A 23,696-nucleotide genomic window follows, 5' to 3' on the forward strand; every position below is an offset into this window, starting at 1 on the left:
CCGATGATAGCAACTCAATTTCATTTTGATCCCTGCAGATTTTCCACCGAAACACTCTCATCTCAGCGAAGATCATGTTCTTCAACTTCAACTGGAATTATCCACCCTTCTGAGAACCAGAGCTGTCGAACGAGTACCCAGGACTCAGCAGGGCAGAGGCTTCTATTCCCGGTATTTCCTCATTCCAAAGAAAACCGGAGGCCTTCGTCCCATTCTAGACCTCAGAAATCTCAACAAATTTTTCAAGAGAGAAAAGTTCAGAATGGTATCTCTAGGAACCATGCTTCCACTTCTTCAAGCAGGGGATTGGCTTTGTTCTCTGGATCTTCAAGATGCTTATGCTCACATTCCAATATTTCCTTCTCATTGCAAGTATCTGCGCTTCACGGTAGGTCATCAACATTTCCAATACAGAGTTCTACCATTCGGCCTGGCCTCTGCTCCCAGAGTATTCACCAAATGTTTAGCAGTAATATCAGCACACTTGCACAAACAAGGTGTTCATGTTTTTCCATATCTAGACGACTGGCTCATCAGAAGTCAGTCTCAAGAAGGAGTTCTAACTTCCTTAAATCTCACCATTACACTCCTTCACAAGATGGGATTTCTCATAAATTATCCAAAGTCCCATCTTGTTCCCTCTCATTGCCTTCAATTCATAGGAGCAGAATTAAACACCATCCTCGCAAAAGCCTTTCTCCCTGACGATCGGGCAGAAACACTTTCTCTGTTAGCAAACTTGATTCACTCAAAGGAAACAGCCAAGGCTCATCAACTTCTAACGTTATTGGGCCACATGGCCTCCACAGTGCAAGTTACTCCCATGGCAAGGCTTGCCATGCGAATAACTCAGTGGACTTTAAGATCACAATGGATCCAAGCAATTCAACCACTGCATTTTCCAGTTCAAGTCACACACCAGTAACGCTCATCTCTGTTTTGTTGGCAAAAAGTCAAGCAGAAGAGAGGATTGCCAAGGAGATAAAATATGGTGACAAAACATTTTTCAGATACATCAGCGAAAAGAGAAAAGTCCAAAGTGGTATAGTGAAATTGAAAGGTGGAAATGATCAATGTGTGGCGGGAGACGAAGAAATGGCATAAATATTAAACGAATACTTCAGCTCTGTGTTCACTAAAGAAGACCCTGGAGAAGGACCATCTCTACACAACAAGAAACTGGAGGGAAGCGAAACAGAGGAAAATCCATTTACAGTAGATAATGTATGGGACGAGCTAAAGAATCTGAAAGTGGACAAAGCCATGGGGCCTGATGGGATTCATCCAAGGATACTGAGGGAGCTCAGAGATGTGCTGGCGGGACCGCTGTGCGACCTGTTCAATAGATCCCTAGAAACGGGAGTGGTGCCGAGTGATTGGAGAAGAGCGGTGGTGGTCCCTCTTCACAAGAGTGGGAACAGAGAGGAGGCTGGTAACTACAGACCAGTTAGCCTCACTTCAGTGGTGGGAAAAGTAATGGAGTCACTGTTGAAAGAGAGAATAGTGAACTATCTACAGTCCGGAGAATTGATGGACCAGAGGCAGCATGGATTCACCAGAGGAAGATCCTGTCAGACAAATCTGATTGACTTTTTTGACTGGGTAACCAAGGAATTGGATAGAGGAAGAGCACTCGATATCATATACTTGGATTTCAGCAAAGCTTTTGATACGGTTCCGCACAGGAGACTGGTGAATAAAACGAGAAGCTTGGGAGTGAGTGCCGAGGTGGTGACCTGGATTGCAAATTGGTTGACGGACAGAAGACAATGTGTGATGGTAAATGGAACCTTCTCTGAAGAGAGAGCGGTTTCAAGTGGTGTACCGCAAGGATCGGTGTTGGGACCGGTCCTGTTCAATATCTTTGTGAGCGACATTGCGGACGGGATAGAAGGTAAGGTTTGTCTTTTTGCGGATGACACTAAGATCTGCAACAGAGTGGACACGCCGGAAGGAGTGGAGAGAATGAGACGGGATCTAAGGAAACTGGAAGAGTGGTCGAAGATATGGCAGCTGAGATTCAATGCCAAGAAGTGCAAAGTCATGCATATGGGGAGTGGAAATCCGAATGAACTGTTTTCGATGGGGGGGGAAAGGCTGATGTGCACGGAGCAGGAGAGGGACCTTGGGGTGATGGTGTCTAATGATCTGAAGTCGGCGAAACAATGCGACAAGGCAATTGCTAAAGCCAGAAGAATGCTGGGCTGCATAGAGAGAGGAATATCGAGTAAGAAAAGGGAAGTGATTATTCCCTTGTACAGGTCCTTGGTGAGGCCTCACCTGGAGTACTGTGTTCAGTTCTGGAGACCGTACCTTCAAAAAGACAAAGACAAGATGGAGGCGGTACAGAGAAGGGCGAACAGGAAGGTGGAGGATCTTCATCGGATGAAGTACGAGGAGAGATTGAAGAATCTAAATATGTACACCCTGGAGGAAAGGAGGAGCAGAGGTGATATGATACAGACTTTCAGATACTTGAAAGGTGTTAATGATCAAAAGACAACGACAAACCTTTTCCGAAGGAAAAAAATCAGCAGAACCAGGGGTCACGATTTGAAGCTCCAGGGAGGAAGATTCAGAACCAATGTCAGGAAGTATTTCTTCACGGAGAGGGTGGTGGATGCCTGGAATGCCCTTCCGGAGGATGTGGTGAAGACCAGAACTGTGAAGGACTTCAAAGGGGCGTGGGATAAATAACTGTGGATCCATAAAGTCAAGAGGCTGCCAATGAAGAGTGGGTGACTCGCCAGAATGATGGCTACTGCCTGGAGTCAATACCCTTATTAAATAAACATACACAGGCTTACGGTGACTCCAACATCGCTCTAAGCTTCAACAGCAAGAGGAAATGTGGAAAAAAGGATTCACACTCACAAAGAGGGGAGTAGCTGGCTTGTTACGGCGGTTACTACCCCAAATCAAATAAGCCTGATACTTCACTTTCAATGCATATACAGCAAAGTTCTCTGATTCAACGGCAGGGGAGAAGAAAAACTGATACTTCACACATCCAGCAGAGCTCTCTGCTTCAACGGCAGGGGAGAAGAAAAGAGGGTTCGCACTCACAAAGCGGGGAGTAGCTGGCTTGTTACGGCGGTTACTACCCCAAACCAAATGTGCCTGATACTTCACTTTCGATGCACATCCAGCATGGCTCTCTGCTTCAACGGCATGGGAGAAGACTTATACGTCACGCATATCCAGCATAGCTCCCTGCTTCAACGGCAGGGGAGAAGAAAAACAACCAATAAGGGCTAATAACATAGTCTGGGTAAAACAAATAAGCATGGGTGCAGCTTGCTTATTGTGGCGGCTACTACCCCTAACGAATCAAGCTAGATATTTCACTTGGATGCAGCTCCATCACTGCTCTCTACATTAAAGGTGGGGGTGGAAGGGAAATAGAACCAAGAGCTAAGAGAAACAGATAAGTATGAGAGAAAATATGTGTGAAGCTTGCTGGGCAGACTAGATGGGCCATTTGGTCTTCTTCTGCCGTCATTTCTATGTTTCTATGTTGGGTGAACAAGGACAATTTGCGCAAGGGCCTACCCTTCCAACAACCAGTCCCACAGATAACCTTAAATGCAGATGCATCCAACTTAGGTTGGGGAGCTCACATAGACAATCTCCAAACCCAGGGTACTTGGACAAAACTCGAAGCAATATTTCAAATCAATTTCCTAGAGCTTCGAGCTATACGTTATGCACTGCATGCGTTCAAGGACTGCCTTTCACACAAGACTGTTCTCATCCAAACGGACAACACAGTAGCCATGTGGTATATCAACAAACAGGGAGGTACGGGCTCGTATCTCTTTTGTCAAGAAGCTGCACAGATTTAGGGCTGGGCCCTGAACCACTCAATGTTCCTACGAGCCACTTATCTCGCAGGCATTCACAATGTAGTAGCGGATCGACTCAGTCGTCAATTCCAACCACATGAATGGTCCCTGGATCCTGCAGTTGCGTCCAGGATATTTCAACGTTGGGGACAACCAACAATAGACCTCTTTGCGTCACATCTGAATCACAAAGTGGACAACTTCTGTTCTCTACACAAACAGAAGAATCAGCCAGCCAAGGACACCTTTGCTTGCCCTTGGAACTCAGGCCTACTATACGCGTATCCTCCAATACCGCTCATAACCAAAACTCTAGTGAAACTACAACAGGACAAGGGGACCATGATACTCATAGCCCCTTATAGACCTCAACAAGTGTGGTTTCCCACACTTCTAGACCTCTCAGTCAGGGATCCCATTCGTCTGGGAGTAGCTCCCACTCTCATAACTCAGGATCAGGGTCGGTTACGCCATCCCAACCTTCAATCCCTATCCCTGACAGCATGGATGTTGAAAGCTTGATTTTACAATCACTCAATCTTTCAACCAATGTATCTCAAGTGCTTCTAGCTTCACGTAAACCTTCCACTAGAAAGAATTATTCTTCCAAATGGAAAAGACTTACTTTGTGGTGCAAGCAAAAGAGCATAGGTCCTTTCACGTGCCCCACCAATTCTCTTCTAGACTACTTTTACCATCTTTCAGACTCTGGTCTCCAGACTTCATCTGTAAGAGTACATTTAAGTGCAATCTCTGCTTACCATAACAAAATAGGAGATGCACCAATCTCCACGCAACCTCTCGTCACTAAGTTCATGAGAGGCTTAATTCACCTTAAACCACCAATTCGGCCATCAGTCGCAGCATGGGACCTGAACTTGGTCTTAACAAGACTTATGTGTTCTCCTTTCGAACCCATAGACTCTTGTGATTTTAAATTCCTCACATGGAAGACTATCTTCCTCATAGCCATTACATCAGCTAGGAGGGTCAGTGAACTACAAGCACTTGTTACGTACGAACCCTACACAAAATTCCTACATGACAGGGTGGTTCTGCGTACACATCCAAAATTTCTCCCCAAGGGAGTTACAGAATTCCACTTGAACCAGTCCATAGTTTTACCCACATTTTTTCCAAGACTACATTCTCATCAAGGAGAAAGGGCCTTACATACCTTGGACTGTAAGCATGCACTATCCTTTTATTTGAACCGTACTGCAGTCCACAGAAAATCAAATCAACTTTTTGTCTCTTATGACCCGAACAAACCGGGTAAAGCAGTGGGTAAACATACTCTATCCAATTGGCTAGCAGATTGCATATAGTTTTGCTATGAAAAAGCAGGTCTTCCTCTCCAAGGGCGAGTAAAAGCGCATTCAGTAAGAGCTATGTCAACTTCAATAGTGCACTATCGTTCAGTGCCACTCCTTGACATATGTAAAGCAGCAACATGGAGTTATCTTCACACTTTTGCAGCTCATTACTGTTTGGACAAAGAAGGACGACAAGATTCAGCCTATGGACAATCTGTCTTAAAGAACTTGTTTAATCCCAACTCCTTCTACAACCAACCTACTCTAATTTCGGCTGACTCATTTCCAACAACATTACTTCACTGTTGCTTCAATACACAATGACTCAGCCTCTAGCTTGCTAATCACCCATATGTGAGGACTAGCATCCTGCTTGTGCTGGGATAAAGCAAAATTGCTTACCTTGTACTAGGTGTTATCCCAGGACAGCAGGATGTAGTCCTCACAGAACCCACCCGCCACCCCGCGGAGTTGGTTTTTCAGATTTTTCTTATTTTATCTTTTTGCTAAAGCTCATTACTACATACAAGACTGGAGTGAGACCCCTGTGGCAGAGAGTATCATGGCATGCTCAGTAGCCTCAGGCTGCCAGTCAAAAGTTTCTAGAAACTTTGACAGAAGTTTTTCCGTGATAGGGCTCCGTCAGTGACCATATGTGAGGACTCCGTCACCCATATGTGAGGACTACATCCTGCTGTCCTGGGATAACACCTATTACAAGGTAAGCAATTTTGCTTTCCCTTGTGTCATTTTTAGAAATCCAAATAATACTGGACCTTTATTTTTTATTTCCACCATGAATTGTAATGAGCATTGTCTCACACCTGTGAGTGTGGTCTGTCAGGTGTGTAACTATGAGTAAAAAGACCCGAGTTTTGGCGGTGGAAAAGGGAGAGAATTTACCTGAGCTGAGGCTAATTCCAGCGGTATCCCCGGGGGTCTTTCAGGCCCCGACGGCTAGTACTGAGCACAGCTGAACCTTTTCTGACGTCATCGCAAAAGGACCGATTGAGGACTATAAAATCCCATTTATCTGCTGTGTTCTCCGCGGTGGAAAAGGGAGAGAATTTACCTGAGCTGAGGCTAATTCCAGCAGTATCTCCGGGGGTCTTTCAGGTCTAGTTCTGAGCACGGCTAGTACCGAGCACAGCTGAACCTTTTCTGATGTCATCTCAAAAAGACCGATTGAGGACTATAAAACCCTGCCCACTAGTGGCGCGCAGCAGAGCCGGCATGCTGCCTAAGCCGCACGTGCCGAAGGGGCGCGCGGCTTTGAAATTGATTGCCTGGATTTTTGATCCGAATGATGAAAATTTGGGGACTTTGAATCTCTCCCGTGAATTTCCACCAGCCCGGGTTTAACCTGTGCAGCATATCCAAGACTTTTTCAGAAGCTATTGGTGTGGAGTGAGTAGTGCCTGGTGGCTTAAATTTCTTATGCCTCATTCCATTAGGAAACAGAGGGCGAAAGAAAAAGAGGCCCTGCCGGGACCACAAAATGTTATTGGCCCAATGGACGCACATATACACCGCGATACTGAGAAACCGGATGAAGTCTCGCTGAGGGTGGGAAAGGAGAAAGATTTACCTGACCCCTCTCCTGAGTTGTACACTACCCTTTCACCGGTAATGCGGAGGTCCACCAAGCAATCCTGCTGAGAACAAGGCCTGAGACCCCAATGATGGACCACTTGGAAGTAGGAGAAATCTGAACTCCGGGTGCTCAGGGGGGGTGAAACATCACAGGCTTATGTTAGTCTCCCCATCTTACCATCTAAGATGTACATATGTATATAATTTTCGTATTATCTTCTCCAAAATTGTTAACCGACTCCCTGTTTAAAAAATGATATTATTGTAAAGCTTGTTGCTAAGTTATGTTACACTGTGAACCGAGGTGATGTTTTGCAAACGTGCCTCGGTATATAAAAACCCCTTAAATAAATAAATAAATAAATCTAATGCTGGAGGTAGAAATGATATTTCATCGGAGAGGAATATTGGGGAGAAATATGTGCTTCCTCAGTTAATGAAATTAGAATTACTGAAACCAACTAATATTTCTCTTGAATCAATCTGGGACGCTATACAGGCATTGAATCTGAATATTTATAATCAGATAGCTCCAGTTTATTCATATATAGGGAAAATGGAAATAAGTATTGAAAAGGTTGAAAAAGAAATTGTAATAGAGAGAAAATGTATTTCAAAAATAAATGTAGATTTGGGAAATACTGTAGGGATCCAAAATGCCCTAATGAAAGAAATAATATCTTAAATTCTAGACTAGAAAATTTGGAAAATGTTTTAAGGGGCAGGAATCTTCGGTTTATTAATTTTCTTAAGAGTCAGTTCATATCTCCTAAGGAGATGTGGAAGAAATACATGATAGAAATATTGAAGATTTCTGAACAGGCTATTCCTGTGACAGCTAGGATTTATTATATACCATCTACTATAAGTAAGAATTATGTAAATGACAAAGAGAAAAAAAGAACATCTAATTCAGACCCATTACAATTAAATTTAACTGAAATACTGGAGACATCATTAAAAGATCAGGTTTCCCCTGCCACTTTGGTGGTAACTTATCTGCTTGAGGCAGATAAGGAGTGGACATTAAAGATGTTTTTTAGACATAGAACTGAAAAATTCCTAGGTCTTAAAATAAACATTTTTCCTGATCTATCAAAAGCCACTCAAAAAAGAAGGAAACAGTTCCTTCTTTTAAGACCTAGAGTACTGGAAATTGGGGCTATATTTTTGATAAAATATCCCTGTAAGTGTCTCATAAAATATCAAGGGTTGTCATATGTTTTTATCAACCTAATCAACTTACTGCTTTTTTTAGTGGGGAAAACTATTTTACCTGAAACTTCCTCTCCAATAGAATAAATATCAGGTCCGTCAAAGAGTAAAATACGTATCTAGATCCATCTCATAGCTTCCTTTTCCTCGATATAAATTGTAAGTAACAATTTGTTTTTTCCTTAGGTAGCAGTCTTGTGATCTGGTAATTGTGGACTTTGGATTGAGAATAAGATGTTTATTTTTCTTTAAAAACAGTTATATTTCCTTTTTGATAAGTTGATGTATTTCTCTATTTTCAAACAAGAATTGTTTTCTTGAAAAATTTGTTAAACTTATAAAATATAAAATTAAATTAAAAAAAAAGACCCGAGTTTTGAACTTCAAAAAACCAGACTTTGTAGAAATGAGGAAATATCTGGAGGCAGAACTTGAAGACTGGGAGATAATGGGAGAGGTCGAACAACAGTGGGCCAAACTAAAAGGAGCAAGTACAAAAGCAACAAATCTATATGTTAGAAAAGTAAACAAAAGTAAGAGAAATAAGAATCCAATCTGGTTCACAAAGGAGGTGGCTGATGTAATAAAAGCAAAAAAAAAGCAGTTTTTAAGAAATATAAAGAATCCCAAAAAGTAGAACACAGGGAGGATTATCTGGTGAAACTGAGGGACATGAAAAACGTAATCAAGAAAGCAAAAAGTCAGGCAGAGGAAAGGATTGCCAAGGAGATAAAGCGAGGTGACAAAACATTTTTCAAATATATCAGAGAAAGCTACATATGGTATAGTGAAATTGAAAGGGGGTAAGGATCAATGGGTGGAGAGAGATGATGAATTAGCAGAAATATTAAACAAATAATTCAGTTTAGTGTTCACTAAAGAAGACTCTGGAGAAGGACTGTACTTGTTATCAAGACTGTAGAAGGGGGTGGAATAGACGAAACTCCATTTATGGAAGATAATGTATGGGAAGAGCAAAGAAAACTGAAAGTGGACAAAGCCATGGGGCCTGATAAGGTTCACCCCAGAATACTGAGGGAAATCAGAGATATGCTGGTGGGTCCACTGTGAGACCTGTTCTTTGGAAAAGGGTGTAATGCCTAGTGACTGAAGAAGAGCAGTGGTGGTCCCGCTTCACAAGAGTGGGAGCAGAGAAGAGGCTGGAAACTACAGGCCAGTTACCATCATCTCGGTGGTGGGAAAATTAATGGAGACTCTGCTGAAGGAAAGGATAGTGAACTATCTACAATCCGGTGGGTTGCTCGATCAGAAGCAGCATGGATTCACCAGGGGAAGGTCCTGTCAGACGAATCTAATTGATTTCTTTGATTGGGTGACTAGAGAACTGGATCAGGGAAAAGCACTCTATGTAATTTACTTGGATTTTAGTAAAGCTTTTGATATGGTCCCACTCAGAATACTCATCAACAAAATGAGAAGCTTGGGAATCAGCTCTAAGGTGTTGGCATGGATTACAAACTGATTGACGGATAGAAGACACTATTCTCTCTGAAGAGAGAATAGTGTTAAGTGGAGTGCCACAGGGATCAGTGTTGGGACCGGTTCTGTTCAACATCTTTGTGAGCGACATTGTGGAAGGGATAGAAGGTAAAGTTTGTCTATTTGCAGATGATACTAAGATCTGCAACAGAGTGGACACGCCGGAAGGAGTACAGAGAATGAGACGGGGTTTAAGGAAGCTGGCAGAGTGGTCAAAGATATGGCAGCTGGGATTCCAATGCCAAGAAATGCAGAGTCATGCATCTGAGACGATGAGGAGAAAAAAAGGATAGTTAAAAGACACATAACTAAGAAATACTTCAGGCCATTGATATAACCAATTTGGAACCAGTGGGCTACAGATTACCAGAAACCAACTAAGTTGATGCCGGCAAGCTGGTGTTGACGGAGTGTTGTCCAGCAAGTTGATAAGGAGAAAATAAGGGGTGGATAAAGAAAAAAACAACCTAGCGATACAGAAGACCATGTGATATACATGTTGCTACCAGCAGATTGCAACTTCCCAGAAACCAACTGGGTAAATATTGGCAAATTGGTGGTGGATATTGTCTAGCAAGGTGATAAGAAGAAAACAAGGATCAGATAAGAGAAGTACAATCTAATGACTGTGAAGCCATGGGAATAGCTGGGTTGGTAACTGGACTACAACATCCAAGAAACCAACCAGGATGGTGCCAGCAGGTTCACTTTGGCCTGTTATTATCCAGCAAGGCTCACTGAAACCTTGGGGACCAGATGTTCAGGTAACAGCCTCACAATTTTCTTAACTATTTAAATTATTACAAAGTTTGGTGTTAAGACCTGGGCAGGATGTGGTTTGAGTTTTGGATTATGCATGGGATCTTGCATGTTTTTCTCCCTAGGATAGTAGAGAAAATAAAAGCTGAAATAGAAAAGGAGTGATATTCTATAAGTGATCAACTTCTATGGTTGACAACTGGGATAGAAATGACTGAGCAGACTAGATGGGCCAACTGGTCTTTTTCTTCTGTTTAATGAGATACTATGAAAGAGTATCTTTCTCCCAGGACAAGCAGGATGGTAGTCCTAACATCAGGCAGAGCCCTATTATGGAACACTTTTGTCAAAGTTTCTAGAAACTATGACTGGCACACCGAGCATGCCCAGCATGCCATGATCCCTGTGTCCACAGGGGTCCCCCTTCAGTCTCTTTTTTCCCGCGCTGCAGTTTGCCTCGTGTTTAGGAGCTCTGTGAGATTTTTCTCACAACTTTTCCACACGGAAACACTTGAAGTTTTACTTCACAAATAATTTCCCTACACGGGTCTCCCTTCGCGTACATTATTTCATCGACGCTCGGTGAGTACTATGCCCTATTCTCCAGTTGGTTCCTGTCACCTCACTATCGGTTCCCCCGGGTTACCAACCAAATTGCAGCCCTCTTTTCTCCCTATGTCTATCACCCTCGGTCTGCCTCACGATGCTCGCAAGTGTTCTTGCTGAGATCTTCCACCGGGTTCATCGGGGCTAGAGGGATTGGGACGTCCACTGTTCCTGTTGCGGTCGATGCTGCCAGAGCCCCCGCTGATGCCCCCGTCGATGCCATTGGTGCTTCCATCGATGCCTTTGTCAATGCCTTCGATGCCGCCAACGATGCCGTCAATACTATAGAAGCTACCATCGAAACCTCCATCAATGCCCTCAACTAAAGAAAAATGCTCCATTCTTCGGGTTCTCAACCAGAGCCCTGTGTAATCCTTGGGCGAGAAACAATGCCAGGAGCAGTAGAGGCACGGTGACCATCTGTCACCAGTACCATCCGGGACAGTGAGGGCATCTTCCTCTGTGCTGGAGAATGACCGGGCTGAGCACTGAGTGAAACATCGTCGCCGGCACCGACATGGTTCTGTGTTCAGTGCTGGCACTGATACCGCACTGGCATCAATGTCCACTGAGCCAGTTGTGAAGTGGGCCCGAGTACAAGATTCTCCATTCTCCTCTGCACCCGAGGCACCGAGGCGTCCCACACAGACACTGGTGCCGGGTACTAAGCCACCACAGATTCATGTGGAAGTGCCAGTAATGCCTAGCCTGTCTCCCCCTGTAGCTGCACTACCTATACCAGCTTCTAGGGAGGAGATGGACATCCTCGTCCGTCAGGCTGTCCTCTATGCTTTCCGGAATCTACTAACACCAGAGCCATCAATATTTGCACCGCTATGGCACCGCCTCGTTGTGGCACCTACCAACAACAGCCTAAGCCATCGATGCCAACTCGTCCTTCTGACCCTCCATGGACCCTTATACCTATCCCGGGATCCTCGAAGGCAGATGGGCATTCTAATCCCGCTTTGGCACCGATCCCATCGAAACTTAAGTAAAGGACGCATTTGAAATCATCCCTTTCAACCTGGTCATTAAAAAAGACCAGAAGTTTTCGGGAGGGTCTAGGTCGTAACATCTTCCAAGAACCATATTGGTGTCACATATTACTATTTACCAGCTATGTTTGACACAACACCTCTCTGCCATCCACATAAAATTTGAGCAGCATGTGATTGCTTCGAAACGTCCTCCCGTTGCCAGCAACAGGACTCCGTACTAGATGGTAACCTGGCTTACGGCCCCTATTTATGGCCTGAAGTCCAAGATAAACTAGCAGATCTGTCATGCACCGCAGATAATCTTTTCGTGCACAAAGTCCAGCAAGCAGTGGCTCAATTGCAAGACCACCGCAAAACCCTGTGATTGCTCTGTATTTTTCTTGCACAGCAAAGAGGGATGCTTTTACCACTCACGCTCCCGCGTGAGACCAGATCACACCAGCTCTGCCAGTCGGGAGGCTCCTGGAATTTTCAACCTTGCCAGAGAACAGAACGGTCCATCCCACTGAGGACCAGGGCTCGGGATCCCATTCCCTGGACGCAGCAAGGCAGAGGATTTTAATCCCGCTATTTCCTACTTTCAAAGAAAACAGGCGACCTCCGCCCATCCTGGACCTCAGAAATCTCAACAGATTTCTTCAGAAAGAAAAGTTCAGAATGGTGTCTCTCGGCACCATGCTTCCCTTACTACAACAAGAGGGTTGCCTCTATTCTCTGGACTTTCTATACGCTTCATAGTGAGTCAACAACATTTTCAATACCAAGTTCTACCATTCAAACTAGCTTCGACAATGTGTGTTTCTCACCAAATGCCTAGCAGTGACTGCCACTCATCTACAAAGAACAGCAGCATTCACACGTTTCCTTACCTGGGCGACTGCCTATAAGGAGTCAATCCAAACAAGGAGCTCTAAATTCTCTAAGACTCACTATAAATCTACTAAATTTGACTGGGATTTCTGATCAGCTACCATAAATCCCATAGGGAGCAGATATTCTGATCAGATATTCTGATAAATCCCATAGGGAGCAGATATTCTGATCAGATATTCTGATCAGCTACCATAAATCCGATAGGGAGCCCAGATATTCTTATGTTCTTAAGATATCTGGGCACTACAGTTACAACGGCCTTCCTGCCCAACAACCGCGCCGACATCCTATCAAATTGTCCACATCTCTGCGAGCATTCAACATAGCCTCAGCCCATCAGTTCTCCCATTGCTGAGCCACATGGTTTTCACAATCCAAGTCACTCCTGTGGCCAGACTAGCTATGAGAAAAACTCAGTGGATTTTAAAATTTCAGTGCTCTAAGCCGTTTAACCGCTTTCATCCCTTTTCCATATCACCAATCCAGTAACCAAATCCTCACATGATCTTGGCCATGGTCGCATCCAATTTGGGTTGGAGAGCTCATATCAACACCCTCCAAACCCAAAATGCGTCGACTCCGCTCCATGAAAAGTCTCAGATCAACTTCCTGGAGCTTCGAGCCATGCATTATGCCCTTTATGCCTTCAAACACTACCTCTCACCAAAACTTCGTGGATACAGACAATACTGGCAATGTGGTATTCAAACAAACAGGGATGCACAGGCTCTTATCTGCTCTGTCAGGAAGCCGCGCAGTTCTGGGCCTGGGCCCTTGCACACTCCATGCATCTCCGGGCCACTTATCTAACAGGCATACCAAATGCACTAGCAGACCATCTCAATCAATGTTTCCATCCTCACGAGTGGTCTCTGAATCCATGTGTAGCGAGCAAAATCTTCTAGCGCTGAGGTCAACCAACCATCGACCTCTTTGCGTCCGAATTGAACCACAAAGTGGACAGATTCTGCTCCCTACACAGGCATCAAAATGAGTTAGCCATGGACACCTTTGCTTGCCCCTGCAACAAAGGCCACCTATATGCGTCTCTTCCAATACTGCTCATAGCCAAAACTCTCATGAAGCTACAGCAGGACAGGTCTTCAATGATTCTCATAACCCCGTACTGGCCTCGACAAGTATGCTTCCCCATACTTCTCAACCTATCATTCCAGGAACCAATTCACCTGCCCACAGGTCAATCTCATAACACAGACTCACTGATATTCTCAGGTACTTGTAGCTTCACGAAAACGTTCCACACGTAAATCCAAATGGCAGATGAAATTTAATGTGGATAAGTGCAAGGTGATGCATATAGGGAAAAATAACCCATGCTTTAATTACACGATGTTGGTTCCATATTAGGTGCTACAACCCAAGAAAGAGATCTAGGTGTCATAGTGGATAACACATTGAAATCGTCGGTTCAGTGTGCTGCGGCAGTCAAAAAAGCAAACAGAAGCAAACAGAATGTTGGGAATTATTAGAAAAGGAATGATGAATAAAACGGAAAATGTCATAATGCCTCTGTATCGCTCCATGGTGAGACCGCACCTTGAATACTGTGTACAATTCTGGTCGCCGCATCTCAAAAAAGATATAATTGCGATGGAGAAGGTACAGAGAAGGGCTACCAAAATGATAAGGGGAATGGAACAACTCCCCTATGAGGAAAGACTAAAGAGGTTAGGACTTTTCAGCTTGGAGAAGAGACGACTGAGGGGGGGATATGATAGAGGTGTTTAAAATCATGAGAGGTCTAGAACGGGTAGATGTGAATCGGTTATTTACTCTTTCGGATAGTAGAAGGACTAGGGGACACTCCATGAAGTTAGCATGGGGCACATTTAAAACTAATCGGAGAAAGTTCTTTTTTACTCAACGCACAATTAGACTCTGGAATTTGTTGCCAGAGAATGTGGTTCGTGCAGTTAGTATAGCTGTGTTTAAAAAAGGATTGGATAAGTTCTTGGAGGAGAAGTCCATTACCTGCTATTAAGTTCACTTAGAGAATAGCCACTGCCATTAGCAATGGTTACATGGAATAGACTTAGTTTTTGGGTACTTGCCAGGTTCTTATGGCCTGGATTGGCCACTGTTGGAAACAGGATGCTGGGCTTGATGGACCCTTGGTCTGACCCAGTATGGCATTTTCTTATGTTCTTATGTTCTTACCATTCGAAATGGGCAAGATTTACCAAATGGTGTGCACAAAAAGGTATTGGCCCCTTTTTCCTGCCCCACTCCATCTCTATTAGGCTATCTAGGATACCTTTCAGATTCTGCTTGGGTACACCTCAGTTCCATCTCAGCATACAACCAGGGAGTAGGGGATGCCCTGTTAACGGCTCAACCCCTTATGAGTCGGCTTATCATGGGTTTTCTACAAATTAAGCCTCCTCTACGATCATCGGTTACGGAATGGGGTTTAAATGTAGTGCTTACAAGGCTTATATGTTCTCCGTTCGAGTCTTTGCATTCCTATAACATTAAAATTCTAACATGGAAAATTATTTTCCTCGTAGCCATCACCTCTGCTAAAAGGGTCAGTGAGTTACAAGCCCTTGTTACATACTCACCTGACACTAGGTTCCTCCGTGACAGACTGGTCCTCCGTACTTACCCTAAATTTCTTCTTAAGGTGGACACAGCCTCTCACCTTACTCAGTCTATAGTCTGCCCACTCTTTCCCAAGGCCTCACTCTCACCAGGGCGAGAGGGTGTTGCACACCTTGGACTGTAAGCATGCATTCTATCTAGACCGCACTGCACTCCATAGGAAATCCACCCAACTCTTTGCTTCCTTGACAAAGACAAGCTGCGAGATCCAGTGGGCAAACAAACTCTCTCCAACTAGCTAGCAGACTGTATCGAATTCTGCTATGAGTAAGCAGGCCTTCCTCTTCAGGGGTGAGTGCAGGCACATTTTGTAAAGGCCATGGCAACATCGGTAGCACACTATCGTTCAGTACCAATTGCCAACATCTGTTAGGCTGCAACATGGAGCTCTCTTCACACATTTGCAGCCCTCTACTGCTTAGATAAGGAAGTCCATCAAGACTCAGCCTTTGGCCAATCTGTCTTGGAAAACTTTGTTCCAGTATAATCCCCAACTCCTGTCTCCTTCCACAACCACCTGCTGTGATTTCAGGCTGCCTCATCATTGCCAATAGCACCCCAATTATTGTGCTTGCTGCATGAGTTGTCTGCTATTGGCCTGTTGTAATATGAGTCAGCCTGTAGTTTGCTAATCACCCATGTGTGAGGACTACCATCCTACTTGTCCTGGGAGAAAGCAGAGTTGCTTACCTGTAACAGGTGTTCTCACAGGACAGCAGGATGTAGTCCTCACGAAACCCACCCGCCACCCTGCGGAGTTGGGTCCACTTACATTTATTATTTTATTTTTCGCTCGCGCTTTTTGCTACAAATGAGACTGAAGGGAGACCCTTGTGGACACAGGGATCATGGCATGCTGGGCTCTGCCTGATGACGTCACCCATATGTAAGGACTACATCCTGCTGTTCTGGGAGAGCACCTATTAAAGGTAAGCAACTCTGCTTTCTCTTCTCTGATCCCTCCTTTTTCCTGAATCCGGCATATTGCTTGAAAGTTCATCTTATCTACTGTAGGATCACTATGACTTTGGAATGAGAGCTGTGAAGACTGTGATCTCTGCTGCTGGCAACCTGAAGAGAGAAAACCCTACCATGAATGAAGTAAGTTCATCTGCCCCTAACCTTCACTTCTTAATCCCATAATAAAGTTTATATTACAAATAAAGCTAGGATACCCAGCACTGCAGTTTTCCATACTGGAAATAGAAATACCTCTACAGTGAACTATACAAGTATACTTCCCCATGCACACTGATATTTCACATAGATAATACCATCTATAGTAACTGTACTATAGTAACTGTACTATAGTCACTCAAGCCCCTGGTGCACAGGGTATTCATCCCCTTCTTTGTGACATTCATATACATATGTATGTCTAGGATTAGGTCTTCTCACTAAAGTGACTTCAGAGGTAAAAGAATAATGAGAATTGGAAACTCTAAGGAGTACTGAGGAAGTAAGTGACTTTATAGACCATGAGAGTAAAAGTGATTTTGAGGTTGGGGGTGGCAAAGGTTAGGTTTCCATGCATTAAAGATTAAAATGCACATTTAGAGGATAACTTTCAAAACTAGAGATGTGAATCGGAACTGGAATCTGTTCAGTTCCCGGTTCCGATTCAAATCGTGCATTTTTTTTCGTCCGGCCCGATCGGTTTTTTTTTTATCGGCTGCGCTCGATCCTATAAACAAAAAACCCACCCTAACCCTTTAAAACCGCTCCCTTAGCCTCCACCACCCTCCCAACCGCCCCCCCCCCAAAACATTTTAAAATTACCTGGTGGTCCAGCGGGGGTCCCGGGAGCATTCGCTCGGGCTGTCGGCCGATAAACAAAAAACCCACCTCAACCCTTTAAAACCGCTCCCTTAGCCTCCACCACCCTCCCGACCCCCCCAAAAACATTTTTAAATTACCTGGTGGTCCAGTGGGCCCCGGGAGCGATCTCCCGCTCTCGGGCCGTCGGCTGCCACTAATAAAAATGGCGCTGATGGCCCTTTGCCCTTACCATGTGACAGGGTAACCGTGCCATTGGCCAGCCCCTGTCACATGGTAGGAGCACTGGACGGCCGGCGCCATCTTTAAAAATGGCGCGAGCCATCCAGTGGACGGCCAGCGCCATCTTTAAAAATGGCACCGGCCGTCCAGTGCTCCTACCATGTGACAGGGGCCGGCCAATGGCACGGTTACCCTGTCACATGGTAAGGGCAAAGGGCCATCAGCGCCATTTTTATTAGTGGCAGCTGACGGCCCGAGAGCGGGAGATCGCTCCTGGGGCTTACTGGACCACCAGGTAATTTAAAAACATTTTTGGGGGGTCGGGAGGGGTGGTGGAGGCTAAGGGAGCGGTTTTAAAGGGTCGGGTGGGTTTTTTGTTTATCGGCCGACAGCCCGAGCGAATGCTCCCGGGACCCCCGCTGGACCACCAGGTAATTTTAAAATGTTTTGGGGGGGGGGGGGGGGGTTGGGAGGGTGGTGGAGGCTAATACTATCACTCAAAAACTGTTAGTTTAAAAAAATTGTTGCTCACATGAAAAAAAATTTGCAAACACCTAGTCATTCCTTGGAAGAAATGTTGCCCTCTACCCAATCATTGTTTCAGTTTAATGAATTTTACGATCACTTACATCAGATATTGAACAGAAGTAAATATACTCAAGTAAAAGACTTACATGCGTCTTTTGCAGATTTCAAAATAGCAACTTATTCGTGTAAATGTTGACCCTGCTCCAGAATACGCCCCTTTCTTACATGCACACAGTTACTTGCAGACCCCGATTTATGCATGTTAAGTTGCAGTTTTGAAAATAGCATGTGTCACGTATATGCTATTTTATGTGCACAAGTACTTATTTTTGCATGCATAATGTTTGAAAATTCCATTTGTCGGGATTTGTGCAGACTGAAAATAGTGTGCTATGCAGTAAATCCTTATCAAGAGCAATTTTCAAAACCATTTACATGTGTAAATTGGTAGACTTAAAAATTGCCTTCCCTCAATGTAGTTAAAAGTGCACAGACAGTTCCATAGGATATTTACTTTTATCCACATTAAGAGAAGGCATTCCTGGAGGCATGTTTTGGTTTGGGTAGGAAAATAATGCACATAGAGTGCATTTCAAATCTATGAGGTCAATACTGAGTAAGCCAATGAGCGGGAACGTTATCTAGATCACTTTAATCTGGATATTCAGTGGAATTTGCCCAGATGAGTGTTCCACTGAATTTACCTGGAGAAAGCTATCTGGATAATTTTAGGATAAGTATTTGTCCTGCCAGACTTACCAATTTAATTTTGTCCAGGCAGCGCTGAATATCAGAGATCTAGCCTGGACCAGCACCCTCAAAACGAGGAAAACAGGGTCACTCTGTTACATACCCTCCCTCAGCTTGGACCCGTTGGTCCATGCATCACTACTCTCCCCTGGAACCCATTCAGGAAATACCACATACTCCACTCCCCTTCATCTGGCCTCCCACTAGCTAAGCTCAGGTATCTAGGGTTAGACTCACCCCCACACATTAGAGTTACCCCAGACAACATTCTTAATATCACACACTGCGACCCTTGCCCAGTATATGTCCACTGTCCTTTATCTGAGTCCATCTGTAGCTCCAGATTTCACTTTTACCCCAGTGGGACTCCATGGACTGGCTGTGGGATTTTCAGTGAGTACTTTTCTGTCACCTCTGTGTCTCCTCTGCACTGTCACGACAAGCGCCCTCCAGTGACTCACTCACGGCTCTCTTTGACTCCTCGTCATTGCCACGCATTGGTTCCTCAGCAGCCGCTCTCACTGGGGTTCCCATGCTCCTTTTTTGCACAATTACCCATGGGTCTTCCTTCTGGGCTCTTCATGGTAGCACCTCGCCCAGGCTCCTTGATACTGCCTCTCATCAATCACTTGGTACTGCCCCTATTTGGGCAGTCTGTGTTGCCCTCCCCAGGGCTCTCTGTGAGACCTCTCTCGGGGATCTCTGCAGGCCCTCTCTCTTTAGGCCAGTCCTTTAAGCTCCCCCATGAGCTCTTGGGTAATATGGTCATTGCAGGACCAGTATGGGTGCCAGCCCCTTTGCTGCTTCCTGTGCTCTCTGAAGTGGAGTCTCTTTGAAGGCTCAAGCGACAGCCATAGAACTCCTATGGCTGCTGTGCTTCTTCAGCTTCCAGGAGCCATACAGTCTTGTCTGGCTCCACATAAGGCAGGTTGGCAGTTTTTCTCTGTACACTCACTACCATAGGGATCTCTCTGGCAATTTGTTTTAGCTCTGCCACCCCTTGGGTCACCTCTTTTGCAGTCTACTATGGTTCAGCGACCAGCTGCTGCCATTTAATTCTGCTTTCCTCTCTCTGGGTATCTATGGCATGTGGGGGTGGCTTTGCTGGTCCCACTTGCTTGACTGGCCTTTCTGCTGTATTCACAGCAATGTCCCTCTCCGGAATAAGGGCAGACAGCAGACTTGGTTAGCTGTGGCACTCTCTCTGCTTCCAGCTTTCCCTGGGGTTTGTCCAGAGACAAACCTTCTAGGAGGCTTTGAGCCAGCACTTGCCAAATACCATGCTCCCACTCTACTGCTTTTCTGTACACCCTCCGACTTAATATCATAGCAACATTAAGTTGGAGGCCCCAAAAAGTAAAAAAAAAAAAAAATCAGCTCGCGGGTTGGAAGACGGACGCTCAATTTTGTCGGCGTTCATTTTCCGAACTCGTGGCTGTCAGCCGGTTCGACAACCGACGCTGGTAAAATTAAGCGTCGGCTGTCAAACACGCTGACAGCCGCCGCTTCTGCCAATAAGGAGGCGCTAGGAATGCGCCACTGTCCCTAGCGCCTCCTTATTACCGCGGGCCCTCATTTGAATACTAAATCGCGTGCCCAGGAGAGTGGCCTGGGCATGCGTCAGGAAAGCAGACGTTCGCCTCAGAGCGCCGGTTCTCCTGCGCATTTTACTGTAATGGCCCGCATGGAAATTAGGGCTGTTCAGTCTGGAGAAGAGACAACTGATGGGGATATGATAGAGATCTACAGAATCATGAAAGGACTTGAACAGGTTAATGTAAATTGGTTTTCCCTGTACGTACCCGGATCCGTCCAGACCGTGGGTTGAGCCTCCTGTCCAGCAGATGGAGACAGACCAAAACTGAAAAGGGTATCCTATATCAGGACAGAGCCTACTCTGCAGCCCTTCAGTATTTGTCTGTCTCCAGCAGATGCCAGGCAGCTCACCCTGCGATTCCATTTTAGCTTGCCCTTACCCTGCGGGGTTCTTTCTTTTTCTTCTTTCTTGTGGGGCAAGCTCAAGCAAGTATTGACTTAAGTTAATTCTCAGTAAAAAAAAGAAAAAAAGAAGGTATTATTGAACCCTTTTATTCCTCTGTGTGAGGGAGACAGTCCTGTCTCCCTCGCTCTTGGGGAGCCTAGGGGGGCTTGCCCCTTGACTTGTTCAGCCTAGGCTCCCTTCCCGGTGACCTCTTTATTGTGGGGCGATACTGGTGGTGCCAGTCACTCTCCCTTAGTCTTCTGCCTTGCCCCGAGACGTTTAATTCCTCGGGTGCACTGTCAGAGATGATTCATTCCCCTGTTTAAAAAAAAAAAAAAAAGAGAACATAAATATTTTCTCTGACTGTGATTTAAGGTCCCTGAGAGGAAGGAGCCTATTTTGAGTTTTGTGTCTGCTCAGCATCGGGAGAGTGCAGGGTTCGATCGCCTGCACTTCTCCCCGGGGGATTTTTGCTAAGCTGTTTTTCAGACTCGCGACAGCTTCTTCTGCTTGAATGCTGCGCTCTAACGTGTGTTTAGCTTGTGGAGAGCCGGCTCTCTCGCGATGGTCTGTGTTCTGGCTGCTTGCCAGGTGGGGAGGGCCCCTCCTCGGCAGCGCTGAAGACTTTAGCCCGGGGACGCGCTTCCCGACGCATGGCCAGGCCGTTCCCGATCCAGCAAACCGTGGGAGCAGCATCCATTTTGGGAATTAGTGCTGATGCCGATTCAGGGCTGCAAGAGGCAGAGGAGCTGGATTTGCAGGTATTACCCCCCGATTTGAGCCCGGTGCGCTCTCAAGGTGATGTCCCGGACCCCCCTCTCCTCCCCCGACCCCCTTGGGAAAACCTTCTCGGGCCCGTTTTTCAATTCAAAGAAATGGTCCTTCATCCCTGCCTCCAATTGCTAGCATTAACAGCATGGATATTAAAAGCCAAATAATGCGAAACCTACAGCTGCCTCAAGACATAACAGACATTCTGTTAGCAGCAAGAAAACCAGCTTCAAGAAAATGATATAACTGTAAATGGAAGAGATTTTCAAACTGGTGTCAACAGCACAAAGCAGACCCTTTCTCATGTTCTGTTCCATCTTTAGGTTATTTATTATATCTAGTAAATTAAAGGTTAAAATCAAACTCAATAAGAGTACATTTAAGTGTGATCGTACCATTTCATCATCATGAAAAAGCACAGCCGAGCCTATCTCTCAAGACCCATTACTAGTAAAGTTTATGAAAGATCTACACAATCTAAGGCTTCCATTTAGTACACCATCACTACACTGAGACCTGAATGTAGTTTTACAGTGATTAATAAGAACAGCTTATGAGCCTATGGCTACAATGGACATGAACTTTATTGCCTGGCAAACTCTATTTTTAATTGACATAACAGCATGTAGGAGTAAGTGACCTGCAAACAATCCTTATGTATCCTCTATACACTAGACCAGTGGTTCTCAACCTTTTTCCCATCATGACGCATCTGACAGACCACGCTCATATGTGTGACACACTGCTCATTACAATTCACGGCAGAAATAAAAAATAAAGGCCCAGTATTATTTTTATTGTTAAGAATGACACAAGGAAAAGATACATATACTGTCTGTACAGATATTTATTTTATTTTATTTATTTATTTAATGCTTTTCTATACCGGCATTCATGATACAATCATATCATGCCGGTTTACAAATAACAGGGGGTGCAATAACTTTATTCTTTTAACCAGTGCAGAGGAAGTAAAAAAGTTACAATATAACAAGGTTGTTGAACTGGGGGAGGAAGGAGACAGGAATAGACAAGAATTATATAATCTTTACAGAGGTATATTATTTACATTGTCAGTAATGTCTCTTTATGGATATTATATACATTGTGTGGTAAGGTCTCTCAATGGATATTGCCGTAGGATCTCTCCCTAGATGTCTCCCTAGATAATTAGACTAGGGAAAGGCTTGTTTAAATAGCCAAGTCTTAAGCCTTTTTCTGAATGTTAATAGGCAAGGTTCAAGTCTAAGATCCGGAGGTAAGGTATTCTAAAGAGCGGGGCCCGCTGTAGAAAAGGCCCGGTCTCTGAGTGCAATATGGTGTGTAGATTTAGTTGGGGGAACAGTCAGCGAACCTTTGTAGGCTTCTCTGATGGGTCTGGATGATGTGTGTAGTCTGAGGGGGATTTGGAGGTTGAGAGGGGCTTGGGTTGGGAGTGGATTGATTTATGGATGATGGTGAAGGACTTGTGTAGGATTCTGTAGTGTCTTGGCAGCCAGTGTAGATTTATTAGAATGGGAGAGATATGGTCTCCTCTTCTGGAATTTGTCAGGATTCTGGCTGCCACATTCTGGAGTATCTGAAGTGGTTTGATGGATGAGGACGGGAGTCCTAGCAAGATAGAATTGCAATAATCTATCTTGGAGAATATTACGGATTGTAAGACTGTTCTGAAGTCATGAAAGTGTAGTAGTGGTTTCATTCTTTTGATTACCTGCAGCTTGTAGAAGCAGTTCTTGGTTGTATTGTTAATAAATGTTTTTAGATTCAAGTGTTTGTCTATTACTACCCCTAGGTCTCTTGCATAAATAGTAAACATCCCACACCAAAACAACACCAATTTCCAGAACTCAAACAGTAAACACCTTACTTAAGAAAAGGCAACACTGAAAATATTACACCAGGTCTTAAGTCATCAATACACCTCCTATTAGGAAAACGGAACAAGCCAGGCTACTATAGAGCCCTACACAGAAACTACACGCCAACAGAGAACCTCACCTGAATGACATGTGCTGACCCTCACCTACAAAGAATAAAGAGACCAAAACACATAACTAGAAGCATGCAGACAAAAACTGAATTGGAAACTGCAACAAGCCAGGGTCTCTGTATGCAGTGTAACAAAGGAAAAAGAGAAACATCACCAGTCCTTCTAAAACAAATCAAGAAATATAAAATCAATAGCAGCAAAACCATACTGACAAAAAGAACAGATTATTTCAAAACAGCTGATGAATGGAATATCCAATAATTAAAAACTCATATCAAAAATTTCTAAATACCAATAAAATATTTCAAAATAGCAGACACAAAGGCCCAATAATGAAAAATAATA

The 23,696-nt window shown here is 44.5% G+C and overlaps 1 protein-coding gene across 2 annotated transcripts in view; it reads left to right on the forward strand.

Annotated features, from left to right (window-relative positions):
• Nucleotides 1-23,696, forward strand: part of DNAH1 (dynein axonemal heavy chain 1) — a 1,058,897-nt gene that overhangs the window by 503,465 nt on the left and 531,736 nt on the right. For both annotated transcript variants that reach the window (XM_029599497.1, XM_029599496.1), the window contains exon 33: nucleotides 16,345-16,431. In XM_029599497.1, the coding sequence (XP_029455357.1) occupies nucleotides 16,345-16,431 (87 nt within the window). The remainder of the gene's footprint in view (nucleotides 1-16,344; nucleotides 16,432-23,696) is intronic.

Source organism: Rhinatrema bivittatum, chromosome 4 (genome assembly GCF_901001135.1).
Source record: "Rhinatrema bivittatum chromosome 4, aRhiBiv1.1, whole genome shotgun sequence".
In the NCBI taxonomy this organism is placed as follows: Eukaryota; Metazoa; Chordata; class Amphibia; order Gymnophiona; family Rhinatrematidae; genus Rhinatrema; species Rhinatrema bivittatum.